Source organism: Lepidochelys olivacea (genome assembly GCF_965140295.1).
Source record: "Lepidochelys olivacea isolate rLepOli2 genome assembly, chromosome: 9".
In the NCBI taxonomy this organism is placed as follows: Eukaryota; Metazoa; Chordata; order Testudines; family Cheloniidae; genus Lepidochelys; species Lepidochelys olivacea.
In genome coordinates, this window is record NC_140419.1 from 34,413,596 (window position 1) to 34,430,755 (window position 17,160).

The window sequence follows — 17,160 nt, forward strand, 5'->3', positions numbered from 1 at the left end:
CTGAGTTATGGACCTTCTCAAATATAATTAGGACCAAATTTCAGATGTATTTTTTCATCAGCTCTTGCCAAAGTGCACTAAGGCCTCTTAGTACCATAAACACATGTTTTGAAGGGATTTAAGTTTGAGGGGAAGAGAACAGCTATTGAAGGCCATATCCTGGGCCCAGTTCACATGAACGGGAGGGAATCAGAAGACTCAGGAGGTCATGGAAGTGATCTGTACTGTGGGCTGACTGCTCCTGGGGACAGTCAGCTACAGTCAAGGGGAGCAGCGGAAACCTTCATCTGCTCCATTGGCAGCACTGTGGAGCTACATGGGGTGGGGTGGGGTGGGGGGATCTCACGTAAATGAGCTTCCTGAACACTGTATGCAGACAGGAAGAACACTCCCCTTCAGGGAGAGAGGTTATTCCACATTCCTGTTGATTGATTGCAGAGAGCAAATATTTATACCGACAACCCTCTTGCCTCTGATTGCCTGAGAGTTTACAGTTATCAGGTAGGTGGGTTGTCATGGGCTATGTGGCCCATTCAGTCAACACATAACACATTAAGAACACAAAAGTGGTAACTATATAACATACTGGCCACCTACGCCCAGCTGCTTTGTAGCTGGTGCAGAGGATGGCTATCAGCAGCTGCTCCTAACTGATGAGATACTCCTTGAATTCAAGTGGTAGAGGTTTGTGCTTTCAGGTTCAGTCCCTACTGACAACCTGCACGGAGTTGTTAGAAGAGGTGGTTCATTTTGAAGATCTGAACTATTGAGGATCTAAGCTACTGAGGTGTGCAAAAGCTGTACATGTTATAGGACATTGGGGGAGGGCAGAGAATTTTTAAAAAGCCACTGAACTGAAAACCTTACTCAGACATTTTGCATTAATTTGAAAGGGGTTGTTAACAATAGAGAATCATGTCTCAGTGAATTACTGAACTATACGGGTAAATGGTTTGTACCGTACAGCACTCCGATGAAGCTCCATATAAGTGTCCGAAGAAGGGAGCTATTCTCTTCTTAGTGGGGATGTTTATTTTTCTATAGTTGCTATGTTTTAAGTGAAGTTAAAGTGAAAAGATAAATACAAAATGAAGAAAAGAGAATGCTCTTTACTGTTCTTTTGCTCCCTGTATCTATTGTCCTTACAACAGCCCTCTGCCACAAGAACGTAAGCACAGCACAGGATGCCAGGAAACCATTAGTTCTAATCCCACTGCTTAACCTCTGTTTCCCCATTTGTACAAAGGAGATAATACCTATCCCACAGGCAACTGTGAGGATTAGTTAGCTCATGTTTGTGTTTCACCCTGAAGATACACAGCACTAAGTATTGTTTTTACATCAGCAAAAAAACAAACAAAAACCCCTTTTCCACTCCTGCCCCAAACCAGAAGGATATTATTCAAGTAGTAATTGCCCATCTCAAGATGAATCTGACTGTTTATCAGATGAGTGAGGCAGAGAAATAAGATAGGTCCATTGACATTAATGAGTTATACATGCACACTGAACAGAATGAGAACCTGACAGGGCTAACAGATTATTTACATGGCCCCAAGCTAACAAAGATTGAGGTAGAGGAGAGGGAAAGCAAGTGTCTAATTGCCTTCCACTCTCAGGCCCAGAAGAGGGCAATTGTCACTTTCTCCAGTCCTGTGGATAACTGAGGAGAAAGGGAAGGATCATGCTAGCTTTGAAGTTGCTGTGTCCCCACAGGGCTCTCCATCTTTGCTGATTTGCGTGGACTTTAAGTCCAATGCTGAATTCTGCTGTTGATAGTGGAGCCTTCATGCAAACTAGTGAACTCCATTGACTACAGAGGAGATGCTCATGATTTACATTAGTACAAGCGAGAGCTAAGTAAGGCCAAAGAAGTACCCACTGCAAGTATGTATTAGACATAGGGCTGGCCAAAAAGCAAGAATTCCACTGAGTGAAAAATTGAGGTTTCAGAATCATTTTTTTGTTCCACATTGAAATGAAACTAAGGCCTTTGCAAAATTGGTGAAAAATCAGGAGAGAAAGGATAGTCAATTGCACGGTGCTTAGGGTGCTCACGTGAGCAAGTCCATGATCTGAATCAAGCAGCGTAGGAACATGAACCTGAGTATCTCACATCCCCAGTGAACACCCTGACCTCCAGGCTATTGACACACATCTCTCTTCTCTCCCCGTGACTTCTTCCAATGGATAAGGCCAAAGCATTCTTCTTCATATTTCCACTTATCTCATCCTGCATCCACTTCTTTAGAAAATCAAACACCTTCCGTCCAGCATTCTCATTTCTACATTTTACAGCTGGTTTCTCTGCCAAAGGCATGTTGGCAAGTATGGAATTTAAACACAAGCAGCACTACATTTAAATTTGAATGGATAATTAGTTCAAGTACCTTCCAAAAGCAAGTCATTTTTATTCTGTGTAAATAACCTGCTATTCCAAATACTTCACTTGCTACACTCAGTTTCACATCTCCTTTAATCATTAACTATTAAGGAACAAATTCTGCCATGTATGGGGTGAGCAGGGGTGCTTAGTGGAGTTGGGCCCTACAATGCTACTGTCATCAATACATAATCATAACTCTTAATGACATTAATGGGAGTGATGAGAATCAATATCCGGAAAATCAGCCTAAATTCTGCCAAAATTAAGATTATGACAAAAGATGATACATCTAAATGCAAATAATTTTTTCCATTTCTGAGTTGCCTTCTTCCAAGAATCTCCAAGCGCTTTACAAAGATTACTGTGTTAATCCTCATAATACCCTTTGAAGTAAGGAAGGCATTATCTCTAGATACAGATGGGAACACTGAGGCACATTGAGATTATGTGATTTACACACACGCCACACGATGGCTCAGCAAATCGGTAGTAGAGCAGGGAACAGAACCCAGAGTTCCTGAATGCAAGCCTCATGCTTTGAATACTGTCCTGTGCTACTGCTGAGATGGAACCACATGGACATATCATAGAATCATAGAATATCAGGGTTGGAAGGGACCTCAGGAGGTCATCTAGTCCAACCCTCTGCTCAAAGCAGGACCAATCCCCCATTTTTGCCCCAGATCCCTAAATGGCCCCCTCAAGGATTGAACTCACAACCCTGGGTTTAGCAGGCCAATGCTCAAACCACTGAGCTATCCCTCCCCCTCCCCCTCCCCCTCCCCCATGGGCAAAGCAAACATTATTAGTCAAGAAAATCAGGTGAAAACTCCCCAAAAGATTTCCTTTTACACTGAATATATTTGAGTTGGCAATTTATGTTGGGTACAGTCAAGGTCTGTCTCGAAACACCACCAGGAAATGTACTTTTTCTTTCTACCAGCCTGCTGAAATGTCACAAGCCTCACCTCCTCAGCATGAAGACATTCATAAGGAATTAAGTTAAAAAGATCATCCCTTGAAAAGGAAGAATTGAATGGGGGGGGGAAGGAATGTGTTAACTATTATCAAACTGTGGCGAGGGGTGAGGGGGGAGCCAGACGTAATGACACAGACATCAATTCTGTTACTCTGTTCTGGTTCTGTAGTTCAGTGATCTATTGGCTGCAAAAATAAGCTTCTGTCTATCTAGTAACAGTCTGTAATCAAATATATATATACACACACACACACATGCCCGATAAGAGGTTTAGATACAGTATAAGTGGGACAATAGGAAAGAAAATGTTACTATTGAAACCTAGCCGCCTCTCTGCGGAAAAAGCCAGCAGCAGAACTTCTCCCCATGACTGTGCCTCAAATAAACCAATGCAGTATTTCAGGGGCGGTAGAAAACTGGGCTTTTCCTCTCTCTTTAAACTAGAGGTGCATATAACAATAGTACTCAGAACAAATATAGCACCCTTCAGTCAGGAATCGGCATACCCTACAAAGCTGGCTAATATCATTCCCATTTTACAGACATGGAAGTGACGTCCAGAGGTCACTACAGAAGTCACTGGCAGAGTTAGGAACAGAAGCCACAACTCCTGGTTCTCCCAATCCATTCACTAAATACTAGGGTAGGCTGCCCATTCCTGCCACCGCCCTTTCAATACTGTCAATTATAATCAGTCCTCTATCTACCAGATATTGTCCAGCTAGCCATTACAGTTTGCATTGCTTTGGCTGGCTCATTACCCCAATCTAGTTTGACAGAGGTCTACAACAGAATAGTATATAGTGGCTCTGTCCAGTGGATAGGGCACTGGCTTAGGAGTTAGTAGACTCAAATTCTCTTCTTGGCTTTCATATTGACAACCTTTGGGACATTAGGCAAGTAATTTCACTTCTGTACTTCACTTCCCTCCTCTGTAAAATGGGATTGGTACCATCCTTTGTAAAGCATCTTGAAATATGTGGATGAAAAAATATTTAAGGGCTAGGTATCATTAAATGTAAAGTCTTCAGATGGGGTAAGTGAATGAAAAAATGCCAGGAAAACAGAGATGTAGACTGCTTTCCTGAAACCATAGGAGCTAGAATCATAAAGTACTTCCTGGAGAATCTAATCCCTCTTGCTATACTAGTGCAGGGCAGTCCTCTGCCCCAACCGCTAAAACATTTACAGTATGGATCCTGGCTTCAGATGTCAGCAACATAGCCTCTGCTTGAAGCTGGGCATGCATATCTTGATACAAAATCTTGCCCTGTTTGGTCTGGCCAGCTTTTAAATATCTACAGATCTTGCATATGCAAAGTACTGTTTTTGTCATTTTACACATGAGATTCATTACTACTACTATCCACACGTTGTCTGCTTTATGGCTGTATTATTTGTATACAATATCTTCTAGTTCAGCTACTTCTCGTGCTTATCTTATTAAGAAACTGTCACCCTATACCAAGAGAGGTGCTTGAAAAGTGCTTTGTTTTGAAAACCTCAATAAGAGATTACTAAGAAGATATGCTTCGTTCCAGATAAATATGAATTCAATTTATATATTACCTCATGTAAACACCATGGTCTTGGCCTAATAATTTCAGGCTTTTGCTAAAGCAGTGCAAAAATAAATCTAAGTAATGGGAACAGCAGATAAAGAAAAAAAAATAATTTCAAGGTGCAGCCATGCCTCCCTTCCTAATTATGCAGTGGCATTTAGGGTTTCGAGTGCATATATTTAAGATGTCAAATTGACTGAATTGATGAATCTTTCTAATGCAGCTGTACAACAAGTTCTATGAGCATTGGAGTGCTGGTGATTCATGATTTCATTTTCAAGCAAATGTATGGGATCAGAGAGGTGCCTTTTGCCATTCCTTTACAAATCCACTGAAATCTGGCCAAGCCTCTGGAAATAGTCACTGCTTGCACATGCTCAGCAGAAGTTTTTTACTACATTATCCAAAGAATCCATCTGTGCTCAGCAGGGTTCCAAAGCCTAGGGCAGAGCAGGACTTTTCCAGGCAATTGCATAGGGAGACATTTTCTCCTATACCCCCCTTCTACCCCAGGAAGAAACAGCCTGGCCCCAGCGCCCAGGGATGAGGAAGAGCCAGGGACAGGCTGAGGCGAGGGACCTTAATTCTGCTTTCCCAACTTTTGGGTGCTTGATTTTGCACCCTTATTCTTGTTTGTATATAATAGTGAACATTTATCTTACAATGAGCCCAGACAAAGCCCTCAGACCTCCAGGTTTCCCAGGGTTTTTCCTTTTTAGGTTTCTGCCTCCTTTCTCTCAGAGAAATGAACTTGCCATTCAAGGCTTACACTCTAGCCAATCTCTTTTATTTTCTTTAAAAAGAGGACTTGTCCTAAACAAAGCATGCATAGGACCCAGTCCTGCAGCCCCTTTTCCCAGGAGTAGGAAGCGGAATAATTTGCCTCACAGTAGCCCCATAATAGTGTTGATGCTCCTTCCTCGTTTTTTCAGCTCTTCGCTCTTAACTGGAAATCCCAGCATATGACCCTGAAAAGCTGCAGCTGATAAATCTATTTATTTATATTCTTGTATCAGTGAGTTGAAGAGCTAAATGTTGTAGTTTGGTTTTCCTGGAGGAAAAGATGTTGTGGTGCCACTTACACATTGTATTCTCTTATTCCAAATCTGTGCCACCCTAAAAATTAAGAAAGTATCATATAAACCATTCCTGTCATGGAAGCCACCCGTTGTCCCCACACTGCCGCACTATACTCTGGGATATTGGTTCTCAACCTTTAGGGAACTTTACCAGTGTGGTCTACTGCAACTACCATTTCCCACTCATTTCTACATGTTGTAGCCCACAATGAAGATATCGAAGTAGGGCTGTTGATTAATTGCAGTTAACTCATGCGATTAACTCAAAAAAATTAATCATGATTAAAAAAAGTAATTGCAATGAATTGCACTGTTAAACAGTAGAATACCAATTGAAATGTATTGAATATTTTTGGATGTTTTTCTACATTTTCAAATATATCAATTTCAATTACAAAACAGAATACAAAGAGTACAGGGCTCACTTTATATTATTTTTTATTACAAATATTTGCACTGTAAAAATGATAAACAAAAGAAATAGTATTTTTCAATTCACCTCATACAAGTATAATAGTGCAATCTCTTTATCATGAAAGTGCAAGTTACAAATGTAGTTTTTTTGTTACATAACTGCACTCAAAAACAAAACAATATAAAACTTTAGAGCCTATATGTCCACTCAGTCCCACTTCTTGTTCAGCCAATTGCTCAGACAAACAAGTTTGTTTACATTTACAGAAGATAAGGATGCCTGCGCTTCTTGTTTACAAGTCACCTGAAAGTGAGAACAGGTGTTCACACGGTACTGTTGTAGCCGGCGTCACAAGATATTTACATGCCAAATGCGCTAAAGATTCATATGCCTCCTCATGCTTCGGCCATCATTCCAGAGGACAGGTTCCATGCTGATTATGCTTGTTAAAAAAATAATGTGTTAATTAAATTTGGGACTGAACTCCGTGGGGGAAAATTGTATGTCTCCTGCTCTATTTTAGCAGCATTCTGCCATATATTTCATGTTATAGTAGTCTCAGATGATGACTCAGCACATGTTCAATGCTGCAGATTTGACAAAACACAAAGAAGGTACCAATGTGAGTTTTCTAAAGATAGCTACAACACTTGACCCAAGGTTTAAGAATCTGAAGAGCCTTTCAAAATCTGAGAGGGATGAAGTGTGGAGCATGCTTTCAGAAGTCTTAAAAGAGCGACACTCTGATGCGGAAACTACAGAACCCGAACCAACAAAAAAGAAAATCAACTGTCTGCTGGTGGCATCTGACTCAGATGATGAAAATGAACATGCGTCGGTCCTCACTGCTTTGGATCATTATCAAGCAGAACCCATCATCAGCATGGACGCATGCTGGAACGGTGGTTGAAGCATGAAGGGACATATGAATCTTTAGCACATCTGGCACATAAATATCTTGCGACACCGGCTACAACAGTGCCATGTGAACGCCTGTTCTCACTTTCAGGTGACTTGTAAACAAGAAGCAGGCATCCTTATCTTCTGTAAATGTAAACAAACTTGTTTGTCTGAGCAATTGGCTGAACAAGAAGTAGGACTGAGTGGACTTGTAGGCTCTAAAGTTTCACATTGTTTTATTTTTGAATTCAAGGTTTTTTTGTACATAATTCTACATTTGTAAGTTCAACTTTCATGATAAAGAGATTGCACTACTGTACTTGTATTAGGTGAATTGAAAATTACTATTTCTTTTGTTTTTTACAGTCCAAATATTTGTAATCAAAAATAAATGTAAAGTGAGCACTGTACAGTTTGTATTCTGTGTTGTAATTGAAATCAATATATTTGAAAATGTAGAAAACATCCAAAAATATTTAAATAATGGTATTCTATTGTTTAATCGTGTGATTAATGTTTTTAATCGCTTGTCAGCCCTACTTCTAAGCTCAGTGGCCAGGGCTTCCAACCATCCCAACTCCACTGTGAGTGAGAGGATACAAATTGAATAGGAGATGCATGTCAGTGTTATGTTAGGAAGGAGAAGCAGCTTGGAGTATCAGTTCTGGAAGTCTAAAGTGTACTTGTAATTGCATGACCACTGGTTGGGAGGTACTACTATATTGCAGAAGTGCGCTGGGAGAATGGCACTCTTGTAACCTTTCTGAGATAGTCACACTTTAACTTCAGATGCAAAGGCACAAGTATAATGCAGCACCTCGTGTTTCCATCCAGCTGAAGTATGTGCTTATGCTTTGTTACTACTTACTTATGCACACTGGAGAACCAAAAGAGTTGGAGCTTGAGGTTATTCAACATCCCTGCCTGCCAGTGTGTTGGAATGTTTTCCCTTGACATCTTTGTTTAGTGAAATCATTAGCATAAAATTTGGCTTAACATTTATTCTGTCATTCTTTTGAGTTCTAAAAATGCTGTTAGTGCACTGTAAAACTATTTAATATGCACAGATAAGGGGGACGGATTTAAATACTTATTTTTTTTAATTATCTTCCTTTGCCTCTCCATGACTGTTGCTAATGTTTTTTTATGTGTAGTAAATTATAATTTAATTTATTTATAATAGTTTAGAGCAGCACTTCATAATCTATGACAGGTGAGAATCTATGCCATTTTCATAATATTTGAACCCAAAGAGGGAAATTTCAAAAATTTCCACAAAATCTTCCCTCTGTTTTTTCAACCATATGGAAGCATTTTAAACTTTGGACACATTTGCATGAAGTCTCCTGGATGGTTAACTTATTGTAGATCAGCTCTGCCAAGAGTCTTGATGTTTATGTTGTAGGATGAGGGAGGAACCATAATGCCATAGAGATCAGGGGAGCCAAGAGGACCCTCAACGGATCTCAGATCTAAACTCATTCCTGCTCTTTCTGTTGAGAAGCCAGCTCCTCTGTGACCCCAACACACTATGAAACAATCAGAGGAAGACAAAAAAATTTCCAGCACATGGGTTTTCCATGGCAACAGTCTGGCCCTTTTTTTAGTGTAAGCTTCTGTATAACTAGGAAGAGGAAGATGTTTGGAGATAAAATTAATGTTAAAGTTAAGTGGTCGCATCTTCTTTTGCGCCAGCATTGGTTTAGTTCAGCCAACATCATATTGAGAGTGGCCCAGGAATGAGATTTATTGGTTTTGTTAAACATCATAGATAAATTATTTTGTCTCCAGAGACTGCACTTGACATTTAAATGGTTACAGAAGAAAGTCAGTAGGTAGAAGGGCCCACAATTAAGTCATTTGAGCAGAAATGGGTAATATAGACATAAGCTTTTATAAAGAATTATATTAACATGATAACCAAGTTTCAGTAATAAGTCAGAAATAATAAAAGGAGAAACAAAATTAAATACTAAAAGTTTATCAGAAGTATTCCATGAAAGAGTGGACATAGGGAGATAGGTCAGTTGGTGCTACTCAAATGAATAGTGCATTTGGTTTCAGTTGTTTTCTGTAATAATTTTCTTGTCTTCATTCCTGACTGCATTATTTTAATAAAAAACAGTGTTTGACTTTCAATGCCTGACCTAGATAGTGTTTTACTTCTATAATGCTAGCCAGATGTGCATAAAAAAAGTTGTTTCTTGCAGTTGGCATGGGTCTGAGCCATCCAAAGCTCATTGAATTAGAAAGTCTCCCTTCGAAATAACTCCAATTTAAATCAATGGGCTTTGAGTCAAGCCTCAGGTTGCTAGGGCTCCAATCCTGCAACTTCTAGAACAGGAATGGACTGAGACACAGAGCCCCATGACCCACAGTGGAGCCCTGATTGGTCTGTTGGGCACAGAAATAAGGAGTAACCAGTACTGCCAACTCTGATTATTTTATTATGACTTTTGGAGTATTTTTTACTTGTCTCATGAAAATGTGATGAAAGACTGATAAATCACCAGGTTTCCCTTATTCAAAATTGTCACCATCTCCTATTACTGTCAGTGGGGTTGAAGCCAGCAAGGCCACCATTCCCTTACTATCTATCTGCATGTGGAAGTGAGGCTGCCCTTGATAAAGTTGGCTGCTACATCCCACTGTTTTCACTGAGATTGAAGCCATGCCCACAGGCAAAATGGCTGCCACTCTATAATGGGGAGGAGGGCTAGTCAGGACCCAGGGACTGAGAGGAGTAACAGAGAAGCTGTGAAAGGCAAATGGGGAGAATGAGGGAGAGCAGAAGGCAGATTTAGTATTTGCAAGGGAATGGGATGCAGAGGGCAGGAGGGAGGCTGAGGGGTGGGAGATGGAGGAAATAGAATGGCATCTCCCCGAGCCTGGGGGTAGTGGTAGGTACAGGGAGTCCTCTCTGAGCAGCCAGCGAAAGGCAATGTTGCCAACTCTCAGTAATTGATCATGAGTCATGGGATTTGGGCACCTGTAGGAGGAGTTCTAATGATAATGGAAGAAGCTCCTCCAGTCCCTTGGTTTTCAGTACATGGGCAGAGCTCTGCACAAGAGCCTTGGGGATGAGGACACAGATCAGCCCTGACTTCATGTATGGCCCTAGAGTACAAAGAGGATCCTGGGGCAGTGGGAGGCTGAGACATGTTGCTGTTGGATCAAGACAGTAATAGGTAATAAATGACAGTTCCACCTTTTCAGGGATAAGGGGCAGGGGGCAGACAGGAAGATTCATGCATTTTTATGTGCATTAAAGGTCAACTTTTTAACCTGAAATTATCACACACCACACACACACACACCCCTACAACAGTAGAGAGGAGTTGTAGAGTCAAAAAATTCAAATCATGTTTTTTAGTGTTTTTTTTAAATATTTGGGGAGGGGCAGTATCATTATTTTTTCTCTCTTGAGTTTGGCAATACTGAGCAACTGTTTCATTCATATTCCTAGATTTATTTATGTGGTAATGTTGACATAAGGCATTAATTTTGAAAGCTTTGCTTTTGTTGGAGGTTGTGGTGAACTGAGCAAGACCACAGATCCCCCAGTAAGATCCATATGGGTAGGCCCTTATGCCCGTTCAGAAAAGGCATAGTCCAGGGGTGGGAAAACTTTTTGGGCCGAGGGCCACATCTGGGTGGGAAAATTGAATGCAGGGGCAGGGCAGGGGGTTGGGGTACAGGAGGGAGTGTGGGAGTGGGGGCAGTGTGCAGGAACGGGCTCAGGGCAAGGGATTGGGGCAGAGGAGGGGTACGTGGTGTATGAGGGGGCTCAGGGAAGGGGGTTGGGGTGCAGGAGGAGTGCGGGGTGCCACAGGGGGCTTAGAGCAGGGAGTTGGGGGGCAGGGTGCAGGAGGGGTTCGGGCTCCGGCCCAGCGCCACTTACCTAAAGCGGCTCCGGGGTGGCAGCGGCGTGCACCGGGGCCAGGTCAGGCTCCCTGCCTGCCTGCCCTGGCCCCATGCCGCGCCGCTCCGGGAAGCGGCCGGCACCACGTCCCTGCGCGGCCCCTGGGGGAGGGGTGGGCACAGGGCTCCTCGCGCTGCCCTTGCCACACCTCCAGGTGCCTCCCCCGAATCTCCCATTGGCTGCGGTTCCCCGTTCCCAGCCAATGGAAGCTGCAGGGGGTGGTGCCTGGAGGCAAGGGCAATGCATGGAGTCCTCTGCCCCCCGCCCCAGGGACAGGGTGCCAGCTGCTTCTGAGAGCGCCTGCGGCACCACGGGGGGCAATCCCACTGGCCGGATCCAAAGCCCTGAGGGGCCGGATCCGGGCCATAATTTGCCCATCCTTGGTGTAGTCAGTATTGCCAGCCCCAAATGTTTAAAAAAAAGAAAAATCAGGAGATTAACTTAAAAAAACATCATACCTTTTAGGATAGGGGTTCTTTGTATGTGTCTTTTTTTTTCTCCTTTTAAGCCTTAAGAGTACACTCATGTTACATTTTAAAGCTCTTCTCCACAATCATGAAGGCTAAAATTTTGTTTTGTCATGAAAGCTGAAATTCTCATGTAATCACGTCTCCAGAAGCTGGAGTTTTAAGAAGATATACCGAATTCAAGAATCACTCCAAAAATCACAAGAGTTAGCAGCACTGCCTAGGGGTCCATGCAGGAAGGCATATACTGCCTATTAGGTCCCTGAGTGTTTGGCATCTAAATGTTACTTTAAATTGGCAGAAATCTTTCAAGTAGAAACAAATGCAAGTTTCTATTTAGAAGCTTTGTGAATCAACATTTTGATGACCATTAAAAACAAATGATCCTGCCATAGAGACAGAAAAATCAGATGTCTGCATTGTTTGAATCAGCTGAAAAAGGCATTTTATTCTAGTCTAATAGAAGTCAGAAATATGTAGATGTAGTTGACCATTTTCAAAGACACAAAGCTTAAAACAAAATTTCTGGAGAAAGTTTGCCATATTGCTTTTCCTTTAATATTTCCTATGGGTTACATTTTGCTCTGTCTCAAAGATATATAAAGTGATTTTTTTTCCTTTAGGCTTTATCTAACTTCAGCTCCCAAGGGAGACTGACATGCAGCTGTATATTTATATCATCCTACTGAGTGAAGGCTTTGAGTAGTTATATTTGGTTATTGTGCTATGCGGAAATTATGGTGATTTAAACCATCTTTCCTAAAGACAGATGGAGATTCTGATCTCACTTGCACCACTAAAAATTGGGAGTAACTCCATTGTTATTCCATATTTGCACTAACAAAACTAGATCAGAACGTGGCTCAATATTCTGAAAATTGCTATCACATGAGAATATTATTCCTGAGGGCAAAAATGAATGAGGAGAGACACTATATGAGATTGTTTTAAAACATTTTTGACTCCATTAAAAATCTTTACAAGTGACTTTGCAAGTAATTAAAGTGATCATGGAATTATATATTGCCTACAACCGTAACTTTACAGTTTTGCTTTTACAAGTAGACAAAACCGTTAGTGGTTAGCACTAGAATACTTAACACACCAGAAATCATAATAGGCTTTCTAGAATCAGCAATTCTCCTTACAGTACAATATGAAAGAATATGGGGAGAATACACATGGGTAATCTTCAGTATACTAATAATCTTAGCATGAAGTGCTTCCCTGAACAATTACAATATTATTAATGACAGGTTACAGAGTAGCAGCCATGTTAGTCTGTGTCCACAAAAAGAAAAGGAGTACTTGTGGCACCTTAGAGACTAACAAATTTATTTGAGCATAAGCTTTCATGAGCTACAGCTCACTTCATCAGATGCATGAAGCTCACAAAAGCTTATGCTCAAATAAATTTGTTAGTCTCTAAGGTGCCACAAATAATATTAATGCATACCACAAGGTCCATGCTTCATAGTGCACAATGAGCAAGAAAAGGTACAAACAATGTACTCATTGAACATTAAAAGGTGTCATAATTGCATCATCCTGGCTAGGGCACAGCTGCAATGGCCAACCCATACCTCTCTAATCCTGTCACCCATGTAGACTTCTTTCCCACTCCATATGCTGGACTTCTAGAAGAGTAAAGCATTAGTTGGAAGACCTTTAACACAATAATTGCTTACCAGCAGCACAAGAGATCTCCAGTAAAAGGGACAGCATAGTACTAGCTGGCCACTCCACACCATGGAGATGCAGTCACAGGCTTAATTTTTCCCCTTCTCAAGGGCATTTCCAGGCTGGTAGACTGGTTTTAACTATTTATTAACTATTAACTGGTTTTAACTATTTGACCAAACACATTAAGAGACCTCGCCTTTCAGCGTAAGCAGAATTCCAAACACAAAACAACCTTCAGCCTTTCCCTAGGCTCAGTAGTCCATCAGCCCCCCTAAGGCAAACAAACATGGGCCTACCCAGCTTGGGTAGCTTAACTAGCTCTTTCTCCCAGGGTCTGTGTTCTGTCTGCTCCCAGGTTTTTTCCACAGCTCCTCCTGGGTCTGGGGCTGAGTGCTTCTCTAACCGCCCTGGGTGGAAGGCCTTACATCAGTTTGGGGGGCAGCAAGCAATTACTATCCCCCACATTTTGACATAGGCTGATGAAAGGCTGGCCTTTATATGTCCCAGAAGGCCTGGCTCTTAGTTACCTGCTCTCTCAGTTATGTGATTGGAAGAGAGTGGGAGGGAACCAGGCATAGGCCAGAGCTGGGACTTGAACCCCTTAAAGGCCCAGCTTACTCTGTTAGAGACTGTATTTACATTTTAGCAGTCAAGCATATTTATAAAAGCCCCCCTTTGTGGGTTGGTACTATGGGTGAAAATCACCTGCACAGAGAGGGCACACAGGTCGAATGCATCAATTAAGCCTAACTAAGGGCTTAATTAGAACTTAACAGGTTTCATGCTGACCCTCTACATAGGTGAATTTCAGATTTCATATGTTTTAAAAGTTCTATATTGGCTCCGTTGCAATAAGTTACACATTGTGCACAGTGTCCTTAGAGGCAGTGAAAATGTAAATACACAGCTCCTGGAGAGAGACTTTAGCTTTGCTGGAAAGGTAATACATAGTTAAAGTCCAAGGTACATTCAACCTGGGTTTTTTTTAATTATTGTTTTTATTTCACAGGAAGCTCTACATCTTTTTGCCAAAGGTGACAAATAACTGAAAAGAACCTCACAGTAGCATTCATATATGTCACCTCTCTGGCTTGTATATACAAAAAATATACAAAATATACACAAAAAAAAACTACATTACCATAAGAGAACATCAAGACTGCATAGTTAAGCTCCTAAAGCAGTGGAACAGCAAAGTTACGGTTTTCCATGCAACTGGAACTCTGTCCCACCTCCCCTTGTGCATTAACAAGCTTTAAAAATATGATCATAGGTTATTAAGTCTTACAGTCAGGGATCCTGTAGGGGGAAAAAACATTAATATAATTAACAACTATATTTTAATGCATATCCACAAGAGGGCTGAATTAAGGTCGCACAAGCAACTGTATATCAAGCATTTCCTAATTTTCAGGTGCTTGCCTTTACAACCAAAATAACATTCTTGTATTAAAGATTTTATTCATGTATTTTTCTAGTGTTTTAGAAGGAAAAGACAAAACATACTCTTTGTGTGCAACTGTAACAATTTCCATTATGAATCTTCAGCAGGTTTTGAATCCTGAATTTTCAGAATGGCAGCACGGCCTGCTACCACTTAAGCTACAGGTACTTTACAAGTACTTTAGCTAGCCGCAAGAGAAGGCTGTAATCCCAGAGAATGGCTGGGCTGGTGGGTGCAGTGTGCTGAAGATGGTTGGTGGGTGGGGTGAGGAGTTCAGCTTGTCTCAGTGCAACTCTTGCTCTTCCACTATAGGTTGGGAGAGCTCCAGCCCCATGTGTCACCCTGAAAAGGCCATTTAATGGGGGTGGGGAACCCAACCTCTCTCTCTTCCCCTTTCCCCCATAACTGCTAGGGCAGTTCCCAGGTTTTCCCAGAAAGGTGTCAGCAACAGCCAGAGCAGCTGCAATGTTGGTCAGCCTAAGCTTAGAATGATTGTGTTTAGTTATTATTTTGGCAGGCTGCCAGAATTGGCCTTAGGAACACAAGCAACAGAAGGTAAATGGTGAGTTTTAACAATTTTTTTCTCAGCAAAAGCTGAACAGAATTTCATGGGACAAAGAAAAGGCAATTCCTTAGCCCAAGGGATTTCCCTTGCCAAATACCAAAGGTCTGCTGAAAACAATGGCAGTATTAGAGCTTCTCAAAGAAAAGGTCACAAGAATACCTTATAATGTAAAGTGCTAGGAAAGCTAAATATAGGGGTTGCTACTAGATCACCCTATCGTATATAATTAGGAAAAGGTTACATAATTTGAACAAGGGGAGAAAAGAATTAATGTACAAGGTAGAAGGATGAAGAGTGTCTGGTACAATATCTTTGTTAATATCACTCATTAAGCTTTTCTCTTTAGGGGGCATTAAGTACTGTCTATGTCAATTTTGGTTTACATATCCTGTAACAGAACAATGAAGCAAATGTAGGTACTAATACGATCCTTATTTACTAAGCTGTTTGCTAGTGTCAGCACCATAAAGCACTCTGAAATTGTTTGACTGTTCCAAGGTGTGAAAATAAAAAGTGTTATGCTTACAGCAATTCCCTGAATTTAGCATTCCATCTGTTAATAAATAAAATAAGTAGAAATATGTATATAATGCATTATCTCTTCAAAGGACTTATAAGCATAAACAAATTATTGTCATAACATGTAAGTTTACTAAGTATCGTTATTCCTGTTTTACAGATGGCAGGCGGGGGGAGGGGGGAGAGCATGCGAGATAAAGGCATTTGCCCAAGGGCTACAGTGTGAGAGCCAGGATTAGATTCAGGAGTTTCTAGCTCCTTGACACTGTTTTCCTTGAAAATTTCCTTTACAGTGTTTTCCTTTCTTTCCCCCTTCCCCCAAGCAGTTCCAGTAATAAGCATTAGAGAGGATATGAAGTCTACCTCATTTCTTCTGCGAGCCATGGAGACTAAAAATCCTTCAATGTCAAGTTTAGCATACTAGTGGGCCAGTTCTGTTTGATGATGCACACAGGGATCAGTCTGAAGAACCTGCCCCGACAAACATCATAAAAGGGTACCATGAGGTAGGGCCTGTGGGAATAACTGGCAACGAGGCAGAAATAAGGATGGTGTGTAAGGGAGGTGCACACAGGAGCAGTTTGGTATCTAGAAGTATTGGGGTGCTCCCACATTGAGCTGAAGTTGGAGTTAGGCTATAAGGTCTTGCTAAATTATAGTTAAAGGTATTAACCTGCATCTACATTAGAGAAAAGTTCATGGTTAAATTGGGGTTAGCTAACACCAACCTAACTTCAATCTCTTCTCCTAATCTGTACAGTTAAAACATTTTTTTTCAAATTATCAATTATATCTCAGTGTCCGTTTACTATATTATGACAGAGGTCTCTCAGTGATAACAGTCATATGCTTATCAACCAATATAAGTCAATGCACCTAATATATTTCATTAATATCAGGCAAGCCGAAAACCATGAGTGATTTTTAGATTCAGTTTTCTCCTTTCGTGTCCGTTAAATTGGACAGATATACTCTTAATGGGTCTCCTAGAATCTGGCAGTACTTTGGGGCCAGTTAAAATAGCAAAAAATCAAGCAAATTCTGCAATACATTTCAATAACCACTGGGGCACAACATTTATCTTTGCAGTAGTTGCCTATAGCTTCACATCTGAAAAGTCCACGCAAGTGCAGAATTCCAGGAGATTTCAGTAATAAGGCAATGTAATAAATCAGTTTCTATGAAATTTGCACCTGTCAGTGTATTCAGATATATAGGATAAAGTACTGCTTTAGGCAT

At 41.1% G+C, this 17,160-nt stretch overlaps 2 protein-coding genes across 35 annotated transcripts in view; one reads left to right on the forward strand and one right to left on the reverse strand.

Annotated features, from left to right (window-relative positions):
• The window catches only part of LOC311526795 (uncharacterized protein), a 316,378-nt gene extending 302,853 nt beyond the window's left edge, over positions 1 to 13,525 (reverse strand). For all 29 annotated transcript variants that reach the window (XR_014713131.1, XR_014713132.1, XR_014713137.1 and 26 more), the window contains exon 1: positions 13,399 to 13,525. Coding sequence is in view for 1 of the 29 variants with exons in the window: in XM_084640205.1 (XP_084496331.1) it covers positions 13,399 to 13,435 (37 nt within the window). In the remaining 28 variants the exon portion in view is untranslated. The remainder of the gene's footprint in view (positions 1 to 13,398) is intronic.
• The window catches only part of SPHKAP (SPHK1 interactor, AKAP domain containing), a 105,561-nt gene that overhangs the window by 52,688 nt on the left and 35,713 nt on the right, over positions 1 to 17,160 (forward strand). Inside the window, exon 1 of one of the 6 annotated variants that reach the window (XM_084640201.1) lies at positions 15,382 to 15,399. The exons of the other annotated variants lie outside the window; for them this stretch is intronic. Coding sequence (XP_084496327.1) covers positions 15,397 to 15,399 — 3 coding nt within the window. The 5' untranslated portion in view covers positions 15,382 to 15,396. Of the gene's footprint in view, positions 1 to 15,381; positions 15,400 to 17,160 lie in introns of those variants that run through there. 6 annotated transcript variants of the gene reach the window in all.